The sequence below is a fragment of the Equus quagga genome, chromosome 6, assembly GCF_021613505.1.
Source record: "Equus quagga isolate Etosha38 chromosome 6, UCLA_HA_Equagga_1.0, whole genome shotgun sequence".
Taxonomy (NCBI): domain Eukaryota; kingdom Metazoa; phylum Chordata; class Mammalia; order Perissodactyla; family Equidae; genus Equus; species Equus quagga.
In genome coordinates this window covers 81,824,206-81,845,367 of record NC_060272.1, presented here as the reverse complement: position 1 = coordinate 81,845,367, position 21,162 = coordinate 81,824,206, and the positions used below count along the sequence as shown (strand labels likewise).

The 21,162-nt window shown below is 40.4% G+C and overlaps 1 protein-coding gene across 1 annotated transcript in view; it reads left to right on the top strand.

The window, feature by feature from the left end:
• Positions 1–13,658: 13,658 nt before the first annotated feature.
• RNF17 (ring finger protein 17) overlaps positions 13,659–21,162 on the top strand; it is a 155,194-nt gene continuing 147,690 nt past the window's right edge. The window contains exons 1-3 of the mRNA XM_046665064.1: positions 13,659–13,788; positions 15,861–15,955; positions 20,834–20,925. Of these exons, the coding sequence (XP_046521020.1) occupies positions 13,659–13,788; positions 15,861–15,955; positions 20,834–20,925 (317 nt within the window). The remainder of the gene's footprint in view (positions 13,789–15,860; positions 15,956–20,833; positions 20,926–21,162) is intronic.

Sequence of the window (21,162 nt, the reverse complement as noted above, 5' to 3'; positions counted from 1 at the left end):
CCAGGAAGAGGAGACAGCCTGCACAAAGGCTCTGAGGACAGAGAGGTGCGGCAGGAGCACAGACAGCAACAGGAAGACTGGTCATCAGGCAGTAGGAAAAATAGGCAAGAGTCGGGGCTGGCCCCATGGCAGAGTGGTTAAGTTCGCACGCTCCGCTGCAGGCGGCCCACTGTTTCGTTGGTTCGAATCCTGGGTGCGGACATGGCACTGCTCATCAAACCATGCTGAGGCAGCGTCCCACATGCCACAACTAGAAGAACCCACAACGAAGAATATACAACTATGTACTGGGGGGCTTTGGGGAGAAAAAGGAAAAAAATAAAATCTTAAAAAAAAAAGTTTATAAAAAAAAAATAGGCAAGAGTCTAATCACATAGGGTCTCAAAGTCCCTCTGAAGGAGGTTGGATTCCGTTACAAATACAATGTCAAGCTATTGAAGAGGATTAATAAAAGCAGTGACTTGCTCCAGTTTACGTGGTAAGATCACTGTAGCTTCTGTGTGGAGGATGGAAGGAGGGCCAGGCAAGAATAGACACAAGGAGGTGAGTCAGGAAGCAAGGAAAGCCGCAACTTAGACTCGGTAAGCGGTGACAGTAGGAGACCAACGTGTGAAGCACTGGTTCTTGTGAGTGTGTGTGTGTGTACCTTTAACTGGGTGAACAGACTTCCATGGAGCATTGTGTAAGGGAGGTCACCTGGAGTGGTCCCACTCAGGCCCCCAGAAAGGCCACCACTTTCCCTGACTGATAACATTATTATCAAGATGGGGGGAAGGGAAGATATTGAGGCAAGGATCTTCTCAGGAAACTTTCAAAATGGAACAAGATACATGTCTAAATGCACATGTGCTCATTGCTTCTGAGTCTCTGTTGACAAAGATTTTAAGGTCTCCATGTGCATTCGTTCTGCTGTCATCATTCCATAGTGGGGCTTCATGTCTCTTAGCAGGACAGTGATAGCTGACATTTATTACAAACCTGTAGGTCCCGGGCCCCGTGATAACCCCCTAAAGCAGTATCTCATTAATGCTCACAACGACCCCAGCAGTTAGTAGCATCAACTTTGCATTACAAATAAGGAAACCAAGACTTAGAGGTGAGTGACCTGCCCAGCACTGTCCATTTCTTTGGCTCCGCTAAGGAGCTCAACTTCAGAATCTGAAGTGTGGGGAGAATTTGTGCTTCTCTGGGAAACCATGTGCCCTCTGAGCAGACCCTTCAGGCGTGCTTGACCGAGTTAGGTTATGGAGAATTGATTGCAATTCAAGATAGTCCTTGTCTCTAGATCCACAAATGAATCCGGTCCTGTGACAGGGCAATCCTTCCTCTGGAAAAGCCAGTTTTGCTCCCTTTGCACAATCATCTGACATTCCTTGACTCCAGATAAATGTGTGCTTTGCTCCTTTGAACCGGTTCTAACAACTGCCTAATTCCCTCATCTAAATAAGAAGTTAAATCTTTAATACTTGTTCATTTTATATCTGTATGAGAGTCATGATTTTACCTTCTTCTTTGAAAAATTATCCTGTCACAATGAAAAGAGGAAGAACCCCACCATTCACTCCTTCCAGGGCACTCTTAGCCTAGGCACGGTCAGACATCTGCCCCTTCCAGCTACGCATGCGTGAAACTGAAGCTCCCAACTCCAGCTCAGCTGAGCTGCCCAGCCAGCCGCCCACGCAGGCCCCAGGGCCTGGCTTCTGGTGTTCACTTCTTCATCGATGCTGTTTTTGCCGCTTCAGACCAGATCTCTAGGCAGGCTCCTTCCTCCCCTGACCCCATTCCTAGGTCCTCACCCTCCCCGCTGACATACCAGAACCCAGCTCAGAGGGTTTTATCTTCTTGGTCTAGAGGTTCTAAGATAAAGTTTAATGGAAATTTAAGACAAAAGCCTGATTCATTTTAAAGGGCTAGAAGTTCCCTTCTCCAGAGTCGTCGTGAAGATAAATTGAGATATTGTGAAGAAAAGCATTTTGTAAGCCTGAAAGTACTACAATTTATTAGGGGCTTTTTGTTTGTTTTTTTAACATTTTATATTTACAACATGGGATGTCTTCCTTTTGCTTTCATTTTTCAACAAGTTAAGCCCCTGCTAGGTTCATGGCACCAGGCTAAATGATGTGAGAAACAGTAAGATGACTAAGATTGTGGTGCCAGCCTCAGAGGAGCAAATGATGCAACAAGGTGAGACAAAACATGTTTGTAAATAAGCTGTGGATCAAGGACTGGATTCGATGCACAGAGTCCTGCGGGCATTGAGGAGACCACCCTGGGCAGGCCCAGCTCAGCCCTCAGGTGGTGGGATTTCAGTGGCAGACACGAGAAAGAGCCTCAAAGTATAGGGCAAGGAAGAGGCAGGGGCCAAAGATGTGTCCCAATGGGTCACGTGTGTGGTGGAAGCCAGCTCCCTTCCAGACAGGTTTCAAGCTACCTGGGCAAAGTAACTGCAGGGCAGAGACATGCATTTCGGCTCTCAGAACCCACTGTGTGCCTGGGCCCAATATTCCACCTGGTCAACCCTGGGGGGCTGTAGTATCTGTGATCAAACCCCTAAGAGACAGAAATAAAGAGTGCCTGAGGGAGTAAAACTCTAACCAACACATCCGGGGCCAGAGCAGAGATGGCAGAGAGTCACCTTCAATAAGGAAACTGCGGCACTAAAGATATGTCAGTCAGGAAGCAGCCCTCCACAACAGAAACAAAGAACAGGGACACAGGCCCAGTTGACGTGTCCACCCAAGCCCTGTCAAGGTGCAAGGGCCTGGTTCTACTGAACCGATGGCATCCCCACAGGTCTAGTCCTAATGCGGGGACAGGCAAGTCTGGGCCACATCAAGTCACAAAGCCACATCTGCTTCCTCTAATTCCCTACTTGCCTGTCAACTTTCTGAATTCTGACACAACCAAGGAAAGAAGGCCTGGCAGGAAAATATGAAGACCTTATGCCCTTGACAATTATTTCATAATGTAAGTTAATAAATTGGCATCTGGTTTACACACTTGAGCCTCTATTACTCCAGTCATGGTGGAATCTGCCTCTGGAGCTGTCAAATCCCCAGAGAAGACTGAAGGGCCATTGCCCCTGGCAGATCCGTGATTGTTCCCTTTAATGTCTGGAGGGGGAAAGCACGGGCTGGTCCTAGGGGTGACTGGAAGGTAAATCAGGTTGTGGGCAAACAGCAGACCTTGAGTGTCTCTCTTTCTAGGTTCAGACATGAACAGAGTAGTCATATTTCCATCCCGTTCCATCCGGGTCATAGAGTGGATGTGTCTGAGTCTTGTTTAGAGTCTGAAAATTGTTCACACTCAGTTGGGAACATTATGGCCTGGCTGTCAGCTGCCAGGGTGGGTTCCTTACTTACTCAGTTTGAATTGATTGCTCTCCACTTATTAGCCGTGAGGGCGTGTGCAAATACCGTTCTCTCTCTGTGCTTCAGTTTCCTCATCTGTAAGACGGTGATAATAATATCTCACCCAACAGGACTGTTGTGAAGACTAGAAGAGTTAATGCACGTGAAGGGCTAAGGACAGTGCATCGCACGTAGCAAGCACTCACTAATTGGTAGCTGTTATTAGCAACATCGTTCTCATTGTGACTACTTCCCATTAGCTTAGAGATGACTTTTCCAAAGGAAAATGCTTCCAAGCAGGTGTGTTCACTTGTGTGAGCGTGTACACACACATGACTTTGAGGTAGTATTTTTCCAATTCTGCTCTCTGAAGAAGCTGCTAAAAAGGCAGTATTGGTTTAGATCTGTTAAATAAGAAAGTTCTTCAGCAGCCTGAACAAGAGAGTTAATTACAGAAAAAGTGCACTCCTGAAGCATGGGAGAGAATGCCAGGAGGCCTTTCTGGACCCTGAAATCCCCCGAGAATCTTTGCAGAGTGCCAGTTTCCCAAATTAAATATGATCTGAGTCTGATAAGAACAATAAGCACTAATGCAAATCACTACAGGCCATTAGTCAACTAAAAATGTTCTAGAATCTTCTGTATTAGGAAGGTAACCGTATAATTTGTCACTCAAAACTGGGATACTGTTGAAAATTAAGTGAGATACTATTAATAATTGTGCTGAGATAAGATGCATAAACCAAGATGTCTTGATGTTCTCGGGCTAACCAGGATGCATGGTCACCCTGTGCATTAGATGGCATGATCTGGCAGAAAAAGCACAGGTCTGGGGCCCAGAACTCCCTACCCAAATGTATTCATGGACTGCTCATTTAACCACTCTGTACTGCAGTTTCCTCAAATGTAAGATGGCAGTGAAAATAACCTCCATTCATCTCAGAAGGATGACTAGAGGAGAAAAGAGATGTTAGTACTTGTTTAAGCCATATCGCATCAAGTGTGAGATGACAAGTTTCTAATGTTATTGAACATTTTCTATAGGGGTTCTGAGAATCTGGCTTCTTAATAAATTCCTAAAAAAAGGATTTATGCTCAGAATCAGCAACCTTTTCCTCCTCAGCTGCTGGAGTCTAATAAGGACAGAGTTGTAGGGTTTTCTCAGGGTAATGGTGTCTCCTCTAACCACCACCTGTTTAAACAGCTTCCATGAGCGCCAGTGCAGAAAGCTGCTCAAATCTTCAGATACTAAAACCAAACGCTCAGACAATCTCCAGAATGGTTAGATCCTCAATATGTATCTTGTTTGTTTCCAAAAAGCAGTAACATATTACCACCTAAAAGTGAAAGATTTGGGCAACAGGGCAAACTTGTATTGTCTTGCCCTTATGATTTATCTAGATTCTCCAGAAGGTAGAGCCATTCTATTTACGTATTAATTCAGCTAGCTCTTTCATAAGCAGTAACTGGCTATTTCACAGATTGCATTATTGGAGAGAGGGTATTGTCGCCGTTCTGTAAAAACACAAATGTATCCCACCCAAACTTTGGTTCAGATATCAAGACTATCGATGCCATACACATACCAAGAGGATATGGAAAGGTTTATTACTCACACAATGAGCCTTTCTGCGGAGAGCAGGGTAACACCCAAACAAGTCCAAAAATGGCTTGAAGAGCAGAAAAAGGAAATTGGCTTGGGCTTTTATCGTGGTAGGGGTGGGGATGGATTGAGGGTTCCAAAAGGGAGAACATCCAGGCTTCCTTATTACCTTCCCCAGATGTGGAGCAGAAGGAAAAGGGACAAGCAATGCTTAAAAGCTGTCAGCACTCAGACATCAAAAGGATAGAGTCTGACTCTTTATTACAGGGGGCATGTCTGAGTCAAGTCAGCTCAGTGGGGCAAGGAGGACAACCAACAGGGACACAGCAGATGAAGGACTGCTACCCAAACTATACAAAGAGCTCAAAACTCAACAATAAGAAAAGAACCCAAGTAAAAAATGGGCCAAAGACCTTAACAGACACCTCACCAGGGAAGACATACAGATGGCAAATAAGCATATGAAAAGATGTTCCATGTCATATGTCATCAGGGAAACGTAAATTAAAACAACAATGAAATACCACTACACACCTATCTGAATGGCCAAAATCGGGAACACTGCAACCCTAAATGCTGGTCCTCATCTCATCCACTGCTGGTGCAAATGCAAAATGGTACAGCCACTTTGGAAGACAGTTTGGCAGTTTCTCAAAAACTAAACATATTCTTATCCAGCAATCGTACTCCTTGGTATTCATCCAAAGCAGTTGAAAACTTATGTCTGCACAAAAACCTGCACATGGATGTTTATAGCAGCTTTATTTATAATTGCCAAAACTTGGAAGTGACCAAGATGTCTTCAGTAGGTGAATGGATGAATAAGCTGTGGTACATCCAGACAAGGGAATATTATTCAGCACTGAAAAGAAATGAGCTATCAAGCCATGAAAAGACATGGAGGAAACTTAAAGGCATGTTGCCAAGTGAAAGGAGCCAGTCTGAAAAGGCTACATACTGTATGATATTCCAAGTATATGACATTCTGTATAAGGATACAATAAAAAGATGAGTGGTGGTTAGGAGTTGGGGGGACAGATGAGTAGGCGGAGCACAGAAGATTTTTAAGGGCAGTGAAAATACTCTGTATGATATTATAGTAATGGATATATGTCATTCTACATTTTCCAAACCCATAGAATGTACAACACCAAGAGCGAACCGTAAGGGAAACTACGGACTTTGAGTGATTATGACATGTCAATGTAGGTTCAATCTTGGTTTAAAAAAAATGTACCTTTCTGGTGAGTGATGTTGATAACGGATGAGGCTATGCATGTGTGGGAGCAGGTGGTATATGGGAAATCTCTCTACCTTTCAGTTTTATTGTAAACCTAAACTGTTCTCAAAAAAAGAAAGAAAGGAAAAAAAAAAAACACTTTGCAGGCAACACAGTTCTGGAAGCCCTACGTTGTGCTGAGAACTGTGTGAGGCACTGACTCTAGGGCCTTATTTAGTGCTTGTTATTTGCCAGATACTATTCTAAGCACTTGTATATATGTTAACTCATTTAATCCTCGCAATACCCTTGAGAGGTAGGTGTTCTTATTATCGTCCCATTTTACAGATGGAAAAACTGAGGCAGAGAGAAGCTGCATACATTGCCCAAGGACACATAATTAGCTTTAAGTAGCAGAGCCAAGAATCAGACCCAATCAGTGTGACCCCAAAGTCTGTGCTCTTAGCCACTGTGTGATACTGTCTCTCATAAATCAGGGATCAGTCAGCACCTGTGAAGTCCAAAGATATTTATTTCAGTCTCTTGGAGAGAGCACAGTCTCCAAGAATACTTTCCATAGTGATTTTTATGTTTCAGCATAGCAAATAAAACCTCAAAAGTATTCAAATGGTCTTACACAACTTTTAAAATTCCACTTAGTTTCATAGCATCAGTGGGAATTAAATCGGGGAAGTAGGTTTCCTCCTATACTTCCACTTTGTAAGAAGGAGAACCAAGGCTCTGAGAAGGCAGGTCTGGATGACAAAGCCCTGCAGCCAGACCACTCCAGGGCCCCTCCTGCTTTACCTAGACTAATCTCTGAAAGGTAACTTCAGGTTCAACCACAGAGCAGAGCTGCTGAAACTGACTTGATGGAGAGTTCATTTTCCATGGCTCACTCGCGCAATGTGACTGATAGTACCATCTGGCCCTGGGATTTTAGGAAACCAAGTCTAAGGAGAAGGCTGCTGAGGTTTCCGTCACACCATTCATCTTTATGGCCCATGCTGCCCTGGCCACAGCCCCAGAGTCTTTCCACTCATTAACATCTGCAGGAGCAAGGGAGGTCAAATGTCACTTAAGAACAGCATTAATACCTCACACCTGGTCACAGTGGACTGTTTACAAAGCCCTTTCACACTTAATCCTCACAATAAACCTGAGAAATGATCTGGGCATTTTACAGATGAGGAGAGTGAATCTCAAAGAGATTGATTTGCCTGAAGTCACACAGTCAATGCAGAATTGAGTTTCTCTGCCTCCTGGTATGGAGCATTTTTCATGACCCCAGCGAACTCCTAATTCAAAATTCTTTAAAGATGGAGAGACTAAAACTGGAATTCAGAGCAGGTGGGAGTCAATGAGCTTTTTGCTGAGGAAGACTGGCCCTAAGCTAACATCCATGCCCATCTTCCTCCACTGTATATGTGGGATGCCTGCCACAGCATGTTGTGCCAAGCGGTGCCATGTCTGCACCTGGGATCCGAACCAGCGAACCCTGGGCCACGGAAGTGGAATGTGCAAACTTAACCACTGCACCACTGGGCCAGCCCCTTTCTTCTTTTATGATGTTGGAGAGGAGGGTAGAAGAGCCTTCTGCCCATGAGAAATGGGCAGGTCAGAGTTTGGAAAGGTCAAGAGCAGAGGGCTGCAGGTGTGCACCTACCCACTTCTCTGGCCAGATGCCTCGTGAAGGGCTCCTGAGGAAAGGCCTGTGGGGCAGGAATGCCTCACAGCTAACAACACAGGATGCACAATCAGTGACTATTAGAGTCTGAAACAACAGGTTGTATTTTTCTACTAAATCAAGCCCAAAGGCACTTCCCTTTGTCTGCCTCACCACAGAGTGATGGCAGCCTGAGCTTGGACTGACTCTGCTCCTCAGAGATTTCCTAATCATAACTCACCTCAATGCAAACAAACAAAATCACTGAAAACATGGGTGTTGTTTCTCCCTCAGTATCTACAGTTTTGTTTCCAAAAGAAGAAAACCTGATGTAGATAGCAATGAATGTACATCTTGGAATGGAAGGAACTAGAGAAATGTGTGTGAACCACTGAGGAGCCAGAAGAAATCTCAAGTATGTAAGGCAATCTGTCTCAGTGTGGGACTCAGACCAATTATATCTAGCACCAGGATGGCTGTGAACGGGCACATACCTGGGCTTCACTCCATCCTCCTGAATCAGAACCTCTACGGCTTGGGCCTCTGTATTCCCATAACCTCTCCAAGGGATTCTGAAGCACACCAAAGTCTGGGAACCATGAGTTAACCTCTGTTGGCTGAGTTCGGGCTAGAGGAATATTGAGCCTTGCGACCTAGTGCCCATACCCAACTTAGTCTGGAAGGCAGTCACTTGCCCTGACTGTGACCAACGCACAGGGAGAATTCCTTGGATTAACATATGGAGTACTGAAGAGAGTACTCCACTGTGCCATGGGAGGCACAGTGGCGGATGCTAACAGCTCGCGGCCCTATAGAGAGGCCCACAGGGGTACATCTCCTCAGGCCCTGTAGGTTACTTGGCCAACTTTTAGGACCCCAGAACTCTCCTGAGGGCTATTTCTCAAAAGACACTGCAGCTCCAATCCTGTCCCCCATCTCTTCATCGCAGAAAGATTGAAGTTTGCTTATCCCTCAAAGGCCCCTAAATCTGGCCTGGAGTAGCCTTGGTCATCTCTCCATTAATCCAAAACTTCATGTCTGTGCAGTCCATCTCTTTTATAATTTCCACAGTAGAGTTTTCTGGAAGTAGACATAGAAATTGGTGTAGTAAAGTGCTGGAGCATGGTCCAGAAATCAGACCACCAGGACCCTAGCTCTACCTAAGAAAGTCAGAGCCTTGGCTTCCCCACCCTAATCAGGAGGTGTGATTCAGTGATTTCTAAAGGTCTTTCCTGCTCTACTGCCCCGTACTTTCTAAGAAAAAGCCAGGGTCAATTCCTGAAAGAGTTGGGTAATCTGCCTTCCCCAGAATATATATGGAAGACAGCTTATACCTTTTCACTGTACATCTCTGCTGGTAGTGACTCAGGACAGAAAGGTCAGAAGCATAGTAGGAGAGGACCTGAAAACTACCTCCAAAAAGTAAGGAAGGAACCAAACTGAAAAGCTGTTCATCATGGGCCTGGCGCCATCTGGCGCATTTTGAGACTATGTCATGCTGGTTGATGCTATGTTGGTGTTCTCCCTACTGCCATCTTGTGTACTGACACCATGTGAGCAATTTACCACTACAATGCTACTGAGCACACACTGTGACTCTGTGAATGTTGGATAATACATTATTTTAATGACAACCTGATACTTTTAGTGAGTCTAGAAGAAAAATGTAAACCCAAGGGTTTATTGAAACAAAAGCAGAATCAAAGTTAAAATATACTCGATCCTTTTTATAAAAAATCATAATAAAATGCTATTGTGGAATATCTGTCTTTCCCTCTATCTATCTATCTATCTTCTGAGATGGCACTACAACATTGGTGTATATGTGGAGATACATATGAAAAGGGTACATCAAGGTTCATGACCCTGTCCATACAAATTGCTAGGTTCTCATGTCTCCATTGAACCCACTTCCTCCTACTCCTATGCAAAAACCAACAACAACAAAGCCAAATTATAAAGTAGAAAGCAAGGTAATAAAGCTTATGGAAGATAATGGATAAAACGAATGTTTAGCTTGGGGAAAGATTTCTTAAACAATACACAAAAATTGCAAATCTTAATGAAAATAGCATAGTAAAATAAAACACCTTTGGGCAATAAGAGATATCATAAGCAAAGTGAAAAAATAAGTCACAGCTTGGAAAAGGATATTTGCAAATGATTCTAGAATAAATAAAGAATTATTGCAAATCAATAAGAGACAACTCAAAAGAAAAAAAAAGAATATGAAAGTCTAAATGATCAATAAACATGAAAAGATGGCAGCCTCATTAGTCTTCAGAGAAATGTAAATTAAAGCCATAAGGAGATATCATGGAACCGCCATTGAATTAGCAAAAAGTAAAACAGCTGCTAATTCAAGTACTTGCATAGAAGGTTCATACACGGCTGGTGGGAGTGAACAGATAAGCTACAAGGCAAAGAAATTTGTCTATCTTGTCTACCTTTGGGGGGTGGGGAAATATCTTCCTAGGTAATCTAGAATACACACCTGCCTTCAGGTGGGCTTGGGATTTGAAATATGCTATTGGAGTAGTCTAGGAAAACACAAGCCAAGAAATTACATTAAAGTGGTCCTAGAGTCACAATCCCTTGGGCACCTAGAAGAAGCAAAAACAAAACCTGGAGAAATGTATCCTTAATATATGCCTCACAGGATTCCTGTAAATAAATACTTCCAAACATGAATTTATAACCCAAAATTACAAAACACATGAGGAAACAACTCACTATGGATGAAAATCAGTAAAAATAATACATTCCAGAATTAGACCCCTCAAGAATGTCAGAGAAAGGAATTTCAGGATATATAACAAAATAAGTGTATTTCAAATATTAAGGTAATAAAAGATGAATCAAAAACATGAGAAAGGAACCCAACACTATCCAAAAAGATCAAATTTAGAAATTGGAAAAAAAGAGAATATTTAAAATTGGACAAAACAGTCATTGAAATTTTAAAACTCAATGGTCATGTTTAATAGCAGATTAGATCTAGCTGAAGAGAGAATTAACTGGGATATATATATATGAAAAAACTATCAAGAATGCAGTACAAAGAGATAAAGAAATGGAAAATATGGAAGAGAGGTTAAGAGAAATAAGCATAAAATGAGAAGGTACTATTTACTGTCTAATAGGAGTTCCAGAAGAAAAAAACAAAGAAGAGGTAATATTCAAAGAGATAAATGGCTGAGAATTCTCCAGACCAGTAAGACAAGAATGAATTCCTCAGATCAAGGAATTGCAATCAATCTCAAGCAGGGGAAATAAATAAATACACCTTGAAATTATAGTGAATATATAGTATGCCAAAGAAAAACAAACTAACCTATAAAAAATGACAGATTTACAGCAAACTTCTCAATATCAACTATAGAAGTCAGAAGTCTATATAATGTTATCTCCGAAGTCTGAGAAAAAACAACTGTCAATTCAGAATTTTATGGTACTAAGCAATCATACCAAGAATGAAGATGAGATTGAAAAAATACATTTTAATCCAAATGAAAACGGAGTGTTCACCGCAAAGATACTCTCGCTAAAGACGTTTCTTCAGGGTGTCCTTGAAGAAGAAAAATTCTAGAAGGAAATATCCTAGAAGGAAAGTATGAGACACAAGGAGGAACAGTTAAAAAATTGGCCAACATGTGAATAAATGGCCAGACATAATAAAACTAGATTATCTGAATAAAATTAGATTATTTCATAAGCTAGGTGGAGGGTACACGGATGTTTGTAATTTTTTCTTTATTCTCTTTATTCCTTTTATTATTTTATAATAATTTTTTTTAATAGTTCAGGAAAGAGATTTCTAGGCAAAGGTCCTGAGCTTGGAAAGAGTTTGACCGACTTACAGAACTGAAAAAGCCCAGTGTTTCTGGAACATAGTGAGGAGAAGTGGTACAAAATGAAGCTGAAGGGGTAAACAGAGGCCAAATCACAGAGGCCTCAAAGGCCATTTTAAGGATTTGTCAGTCAGTGCGAAGCCATTAAAGGATTCCAAACAAGAGATTTAAACAATTTAGATTAAATGTTAAGAAGATAATTCTGGCTGCTCTGTTTGAGAGGTCCTGTAAGTACTAAGACCTAACATATGAGGTCTAAAGATGTACCATGGTATTTCTCACTGACCCTAATTTATCCAAGATTTATTCAACTTCTGGGATTACCAAAGGCATAATTCTCTCCATCACACTTAGCGATATTCAGAGATGACTCCCCAGAAGAACTCCTATGCAATGAGATTGTCCTGATTCAAATTACAGTACAGATATCCTAGTGGAAAAGGAGATTGCTGCTCCATGCTATAGTATTGAGCAGGGAGAAATGTGAAGGTTCTGAAGAGGAGTAGGTGGTTCTAAGGCTGACTCGCCAAGGATAAGGAAAATATGAATTGATCGATGAAGAGGAAGGAGTGGTCATTCCAGATGAGGGCAACAGGGCATACCACTCAAAAAACTGGGGAAGAATTGGCACATTAGATGAGAATCTTGGCTCTGAGTTCCATCATGGATTAGTAGTAGAAAGTACTGCATGGGTAGCATGATAGGTTAAGGAATCAGTACTTTTCCCTGCGGGCAGCAAAGTATAAAGATTTTTGAGCAGGGGTGAGCTTGTGAAGAGAATACTTCTGTTTCTATTTCAAAAAAAATGTAGAGAGAATGAGGAATATATGCAGGCTTTTATTCTTAGCAGCTGAAGGCTCCCTGCCATCTCCAGGTGCTTCCTCCACAAGACACCTGCCACATTGCTACTGGATTACCTCATCCCTCGTTCACACGATTTCTCCAGCACTCTACTTCTTAAAGTGTAAAGTCCAAACTCGTTGGCCCAACGTTCAAGACTCTCCAAAATCTGACCCCATCATACCTCCCAAAGCTCACTGAAAGGAAATTAATACTCTGGACAAAGGATCTATCTAAATTCCAAAGAGGCCACAGCATCTCCCACCTTCTTTCCCTTGCTTACGCTGTTCTTGCTCCCTGGAATGCCTCATTTCCTCTGTTTACTCCTATAAGTCCTAGCCAGGTTTTAAGGTCTAGTGCAAACCCTATATCCTCTAGGAAGGCTTTTCATGCCCCTGTAGGCCGCACTGACATCATCTCTTCAGAACACAGTAATTTTTACTGTCTCTCTCTTCCGGCACTTAACACAAGCTACCTTAGCAGATGCTACCGTTTTAGGCAGAGGGCTACATACCTCTCAAGCAGGAACTTGTTTATAAATTTTTAGCATCTCAACCTTTCCCAACACAGTGACTTCTACAACATTAGGCTCAACAACTGTAATGATGACTACCCCTTAGTCTGAAATTGTTAATTGAATCTCCCCACTGCTAGCTACTGATTGGCTTCTCCACTGAAGCTTCTATTAGCCAAGCCCTCAAATCCCTGGCACACAGGTGTAGGGCTCCGGCCCTGAAACATACTAGGGAAGGGGGATTACTTCGGTATAAAGGATTGTTTGCTATCTGTGAAGTCAACAACAATGTAAGTAATAATACGCGAAATCTGAATTTGAATGCACTAAGAGTGCTCAAGGTGGTGACCGTTTTGGTAAAGGTTTGAAAAGTAAACGGTTCTTCACAACCACGTGGCCTCATTTCTTACAACTGAGCCGCCCCAGGGTAAAACCGAAAACAGCCACCAGCAGCCGAAAGGCGCCCCCGCGGCGGCAAACTGAGGGGGCGGGCTTTAATTTCTTTGCCCAGTGATTGGCTATCTGGAGCCGCCTGCGTCCGATGATTGGTCGCTGCCGCGAGGGATGCCGGGACTGGCACGCGGTACCTGTGCTGGGACCCCAAGGGAGGCAACGATGGCGGCAGACACTTCGACGGCTCGGTTCGCCTTGTCTTCCTATCGGCAGATGGGGCCGCGGAGTCGGCCCTGGGGTGCCAGCGAGGTTCAGTGCACTCGGTGTGGAAGAAGGGTGTCCAGAGCTTCGGGTGAGGAGCCTGGGGGTGAGGCCGCGGGCCCTGGCGCCCCTCGCCGCCTGCCCGCCGCGTTCTCCGAGGCCCCGGGCGGGCGGCCGGGCGTGGAAACCGAGAGCGAGGCAGCGGGGCCGGTGAGCTGGCGTTGGGGGCTGGCCGGCTGCACACGGCGCGTGCGGACACCGTGTCGCAAGCCGCCAGCGCCGCGGCCTCCGTCCCGGCGCGACCCCCCGCCCCCCGCGCCCCGAGCCGCGGCTCGCACACGTCCCCAGGCACAGGCTCGGGACAGAGGAGGTGGAAAACTTGAGCCCTCGTCTCGTGGTCAAGAAGTAACGAAACTTTTCTTGTGTGGTTCTTGTAGGAGTAACAAATAGATCAGAGTGAAATGCTCCTGAATTAAAAACAGATGATAGGGTTAGGGGCGGACGGTCCCGTTAGTGCTTAATTTGGCTTGAAGCATTGCTTGGAAAACGATACGTTGCTTTTGTTTATCTTGTGTTTTTCTGTCTTTGTACATCAAGGGAAAAAGTACACAGCGCTCCAGTTGATCTGCTGATTTAGAATCTACTCCAGTGAAAACAGGTTCCAGTTGTTTTCATATGATGTAAAATGCCTTGGAGTGCTGTGTGTCCGACGAGTTTGAGCAGTTGAATTTCAACTCCTGAAACTGCTGAAAAGTCTTATTACCTCGTGCAAATGTTTAATGTTTGTGCTTTCAAATGAAAGTCACTCCGTTAGTTTTCTCAGTCCCTCCAAGTTGGACTCCTTTTAGGAAACCTGAACCGTGTAGAGAAAGTCGGTTAGTTGTGTTTTCTGGTGGAGAGCTAACTTTCTCCTGCCCTGGGTTTTGATCTCTGCTGTTACATAGAAAATCTCCGTTGTTTGAATTAAATAAGAATTACAAAATAAAGTTTTAGAACACGACATTTAAAAAGCACTGCTTCTTCCATACATTTGTATCACAATGCTTAAAAATTCTCAGTTGGAAAGACGGTGGTTATGCATAATAGAATTGCGAAAGTGCTTTGTAAGCTGTAATGCAACACAAGTTATTTTGACTTATACAATATCAGAAATTTTATAAAGACAGAACAGTTTAAACAGTTTTGATCGCTTTGGTAACATTATCTCTGGAATTTAAATAGAGCTTTAAAGTTCAGCTTGGTTGTAAGCAAGTGTCAGATATTTTAGTTGGCTTAAAAACTGTAAAGCTTTTTTTTAATCAAAAGAATGCAATTATGATATAGATCAGCAAGAACACTAATTTTTTTGCTAGTAAAACATGACTGATTTTATCAAGTTTCTTATTCTCTTTTTTTATTTGCAGTCTTTTAAAATGACAATCTTTTGAAGTTACGTAGCTAAAACAATTATGATAAGCTTCAAATTCCACTTGAGTATTAAAATCTTGATATTAGGTTTTCAGTCAAGATTATGATATTTACCTTCATAAATGCTAGGTTTGAGAAAATGATCTTTATGTTGGTCAAATGTGTGTGTGACAGTAGCAGCCTGTGGCTTCTGTCCTTGCCAGTGTCTTAGATCATTTTAAAAGAGGGGTTGCACAGATGTCTCATATCGGCCCTCCCTGTCCCATTCACAGGATGGGAAATAAAAATTAGTCGAGGGCAGTATGATTAAATAGAACACTGGACTTGGAAACAGAACTAGATTGCGGTCTGGATTGTATTCTTTTCCTGGATGGCCAAAATGGTTTTCCTCTCTAGGTTGAATGTCATATTCCCAGCCTACTTAGTCATGATATTTACAAAGATCAAATGAAGTATGACAGAGCACTCTGCATGATTATAAGATATGGCACAGAGTATTATAGGTACTAAATAACTGTCTAAATGAATGCAAACAATAGTATGTAGCTCTGCCTGCCTTTCTTTCTGATTTTTCTCCCTCCTTCTGAGTAGTATAGTTTCCCCTGAATTTTGTTTAATAAGTCATCCATTTCTGACTAAACTAGATATCTTTTCCTATATGAGAGAATCCCTTTTAATTTTCCCTTCTGATTAATATTACACATTCACTGTTAACGAACTGTGGAAAGTTGATTCACAATAGAATTTTGTCGGTAGGTCAACACCATGAACTTCAGTGTGGACATGATTTTTGTGAGCTGTGCTTGTTAATAACTGAAGAATACAACACAATTGTATGCCCTGATTGTGAGGTAAGTTTTGTCTTTCATACTGAATCCATTACAACTTAATGTTAAAAATTCTAGAGAAATACAATGTGCTTTCAGTTAGAAACTAAAAACTTGCATTTTTGCTCTGCACCTTTAAGCAAAGAAGCCTAACAAAAGATAAAAGCTTTTTCCATCCGTTTTATAATTGTTTAAAGTGATCAAGAAGAAGACAAGGTTAAGGTCATATACTAATTATCCTGTGTATTTTGACTCTTTGGAGACTTCCATGGAAAATTGCCTCTTTATTTTTATTTTAACAAAGTATATTTTTTTCAAATCCCTACCCCCTTTTTCCACACCAATGCCATGCAAGCAAATTTTTAACTCCTCCTGACCCTCAGCCTTTGTGTGTCATCAAATTTACATTTGTAGAGATGTAGTATAAAAAGACAGAGGAGCACAACTGTGGCCTAAAGTTAATCGTAACTTCAGAAGCATTCAAAATAGTACAATTGCACTGAAATCTATGGACCCCTAATGATGAGAACAAATTGAAGATTTAGAATAAAATTTACTGAACATTCTTTGCATTTACTACGAATACAAATGTAGTTGAATTTATATTGTGTGTTCCTGGAAAGTTGTTTTAACCTCTAAATTCTTAATGTTCCGCTTGGTAGATCAGATGATGAGGATTTGTGTCTATTGTTTTCTGTGGCAGTGTGGCAGAGAGTTAATACGGAGGCAGAAGACCTGGAATGCAGTCCTGGTTCTGTCACCCTGAGCCTGAGTTTCCTCATTTGTGAGATGGAAATACCTGCTTTTCTTATCTCACAGGATTGTAAAAGTCAAATCTGAATTATGTAAAAGTTCTCTGCAAGCTTTAAGATCATTAAGATAAGTGTTATAGTTGACCCTTGGTTACTTAGGTGTGGATTAACTGGTTTGCAGGTTAAACATGAAAGTCTTAATTATAGCAGAAACATTTACATATTAGATGTCTGTTTTAGAATTAGAAACTTTACAATTTATGGCCTTTATTGTAGGAAATTCCGATCTCCTTTCCTGTTTTTGACACTAGGGTTCTCAGATGTGGCTGGCTACTTAGTTAAGATAAAGAGGAGCCCAGCTCCTGTGGTTTTAATGGAAAATCCCTAACAAATGAGTCTTGTGGGGGGTAAAGAATAAATGAAGGGAAAGGGAGGGAGCAGGCAGCTGGAACTGTGTCTGCCCATATCCACCCTGTTCTGATACTCAAAAAACAGTAAGTTTGCTGGAACAGTAAACCTCTTGCCTTTTTTGGCACGTGATTTCGTGTTTAATGGTCTTAAATCATTATACTTGTATTATTTTTAATATTTTGGATAACATCTATACAAGTGTTTATAGTGTGTTTACAAATACTGGTTTTGATTTTAGGATTGTGGCAAATCTGGTTTGTATCATTTTGAGTAGTTCTGACTCTTACTTTGGGAGATATGTGATGCGTCCCATTCTTCCTTCCTTTCCCCCTCTTCCCCTGTGCTGTCAGCCCAGGTAATTGACAAAGGACTATTTGCAGATTCTTCAGATGCACTAAAGTCACTATTTAAAGGAGTCCTTCAAGAAACCTTCTTGAAATTGTTACCACTCTTTTATTTTTTACAGTTTAAATTTTTGCTGATATCTAATATTTATTTTGAATAAGAGAGAATGGAAGAATCTAGTCTAAATTAATGAAAAGTCTGAATTTATAGACTATTTTGGGATTGTAGTTTATTACTTTTAAATGGTGTGTGTTCTCTAAAAATTACAGTTATCCTTTGGTATCCCCAGGGAATTGGTTCCAGGACCCTCGTGAATACCAAAATCCACAGATGCTCAAGTCCCTTTTATAAAATGGCGTAGTATTTGCATATAACCTACACACATCTTCCAATGTACTTTAAATCATCCCTAGATTACTTATAATACCTAATACAATCGAAATGCTATGTAAATAGTTGTTACACTATGTTGTTTAGGGAATAATGATGAGGGAAAAAAAGTCTGTACATGTTCACTACATGCAGAACCCGTGGATGTGGAAGGCTGACTGTATGTACTCTAAAAAGTAAGATTTAAGTGTGTGTATCCACATGAGACTTATATTATAATTTATCTTTAACATTGGAGGCCTAGGTAATGCAGTTTATTTCAAACTTAAGCCTAAAATGATTCCGTTGAGGATAATGAGTTTACTTTTGTTCTTATTTCTGAGTTTGGGTGAATATGGATTTATCTGCTGGTCTTTATCTTTCATAGTAGTATGATTTCTGATAACATTGCTGCCTTGCTTTTGAATGATAGTTTGCACAGCAAGATGGCAGATTTTGTTCAAGGATAGGATCATACTTAGGTATCATTCCAGAAATAATGGCATTTTATTGATCTTTTGGACCTGAGTCCAAAAATATATTGGGATATGAGGAAAGGATAAGTTATCCAATCAATAAGTAATTAATTTATATTAAAATCCCATGTGGATTGGAAATGTTAATAACATACAAACTGAAAATGTAAACTAGGAGAAAATATAGATAATTGTATAATCTTGGGTAGGGAAGCCTTGTTAAACATATCATATCACTGAAGTCAGAAACCATAGAAGAAATGCTGGTTAAATTTGACCACATTTTTTCGTTTGTGAGTAACAAAAACAAACAAGCAAAAACACCACCAAAAATAAAACTTAAATGACAAGCTATGGGGGGATCTTTATGATATATATCACAAGTTAAGAATCTTTACACAATTTTAACTGAAATGTTTTAAATCAGTTGTATTTAATATTTTCTTAAATTTTCTGGAAGAAGCGTCACATATCAATTGTGTTAAAAATAACAATAACCTTTTACTATAAATGCTAAGCCAAAGGGGGATAAATGAAGAGGCATATAGAAATTAAGGTTTTAGCCCCCAGTGTTTTGGGGGGGAAGTTCTTAGAAACAACATTTGGTTCAATGTGGTTTGTTAAAAGTGACACTTTCCCCCAATTATCTAATAATTGGAACATGGCTATCTTTGCTACATCATAACTTAAAACCTTGGCAGAACATCATCTTCCCCGCCAAAGATATATATTTGAATGGGCAATTATAACATCTAGTAGTCTACTTTATTTCTCTTGGGAGCATTAACCTATTCTCATGAGAGTCTCCTGCATTACTTTTAATGGCTGCATAAGAAACCATCGTACATAAGTGCTGTCATTCGTATCCATTTGTGATCAACATTTAGGTGGTTTTCAAAATTTTTTGCTGGATCTTTGCACAATTCCTCAAACCCACTCCCACCAAAAAAATCCATTGTCAAGTTCTGTTAATTTCTAGCTCCAAAATAAATCCATGTTTGCATTTGTCTTTTTTTTTTTTTTTTTTTTTTGGTGAGGCAGACTGGCTCTGAGCTAACATATGTTGCCAACTTCCGCTTTTTTCCCCCCTCCCCAAAGCCCCAGTATATAGTTGCATATCCTAGTTGTAAAGTCATTTGAGCTTTTCTATGTGGGACGCCACCACAGCATGGCTTGATGAGTGGTCCTAGGTCCGAGCCCAGGATCCAAACCAGCGAACCCTAGACCACTGAAGTGGAGTGCACAAATTTAACCACTTGGCAACGGGGCCAGCCCCTCATTTTTGTTTTAATGTTTGGCAATTTGATGGGCAAAAAATGGGTATCTCCTTGTTTTAAACTGCAATTCCCTGATTAGTAGTGAAATTGAGCAACTTTTCACATGCTGACTTCTCAGCTCCTCTTCTGGGAGGCTCTTTAGATCCTTTCCATTTTTTTCTTTTTGAATTGTCTTTTTCCTAACTTGTAAGAATACTTCATGTGAAGTATAGTAATACTATAATAGGAATATTAACAGCTTGTGCTGTGTATTTTAACTATTTTCTCCCAATCTTTCACGTTTAATTTTGTTTATTACACTTAGCCATTCAGAAATGTTTCATTCTTCAGTCACTTTTCCCCCCTCCTTCATGGCTTGTAGGTTTTCTTTGATGAGGCATATCTTCTCATCTCAGAGTGATAATGTACATATATTTTTTCAATACTTACATCGCATTTTTAAAAAAGGTATATATTTAATCCTTTGCCAATGTATTTCATATGATGTAGGATGGGTGTATAACTTTATTCTTCAGAATGATTAGCTGACTTTCCCACCCCATTTACTGAGTAATCCTTCCTGTAGTTAATTGAAATGCTACATGGATTCTGTATTCCTGTATGTATGTGGATCTGTTTCAGGGCTTTCTTCTTTTCATTTATTCTGTCAGTACCCTAGTGTTTTAATTACAGTAGCTTTATTATCTGGTGGAATAAATCTCTACTGAATGGTATGTTAAAATTTTTGTAATTCTTGCGCAGTATGTTTTCCATATGAACTTTAAAATTGTATTAATTTTATATTAGATGTATTTTAGGATATTAGATCTTTGCCTCCAGAAACCTAACATGATTCTCCATTTATTCATTTCTTGTTTTATGATCCCCAATAAATTTTTTTGGTTTTCTTTTCTTAAAGCTTATATTTTTCTTATTAAATTTATTCCTAAATATTTTGAGAGTTTTGAACACACCTTAAGATATCATTATAAGAATTTTACAGTAAATTTTTAAAGTATTGTTGCAAGTATTTCCTTAGAATTATGGTAGAATGCAGTATTTTAGTTAATCTTCTGTTTAATTAATAGTTTCTAAATTACTTATTTCTTAAAAAATTAAAATAGGGTAAAAATATTATAAGTACAATTTTTTATTTGATTTAAAGAGGATTTAAGGATCTTTAAGGTTATTACCGACTTTAGCTATGATTGGCACAGTAGTTGTTTGAATTCTGGATAAACAGAATTTATTGAATAACTTTCTGGTTTTTTGTTTTTAATCTTTTGTCCTAAGGTTGCTACAACCATAAATACAAGACAAGGCTACTATCCAATAGATGGATGTATTAAAGAAGATTCTTTGATTGAAAAACTACAGCCTGAAAAGTATGTTCTGTGTACACTTATTTTAATATTTAAAGTTCAATGTATTTCTGAAAGAGTAATTTTAGAATTATTGATAAAATGGCATTCTTAGATCAGTGTCTCTAATTTATTATTTATAGAGTGCTTTTTAAGTTTATAATTTGTCTTACTGTTAATGAAATGGAGAATTCAACTCCTATAGAAGCAGCATTAGTTTCTCATTTTTTCAAGTAAAACAAACAAAAAAACAAAAAGAAT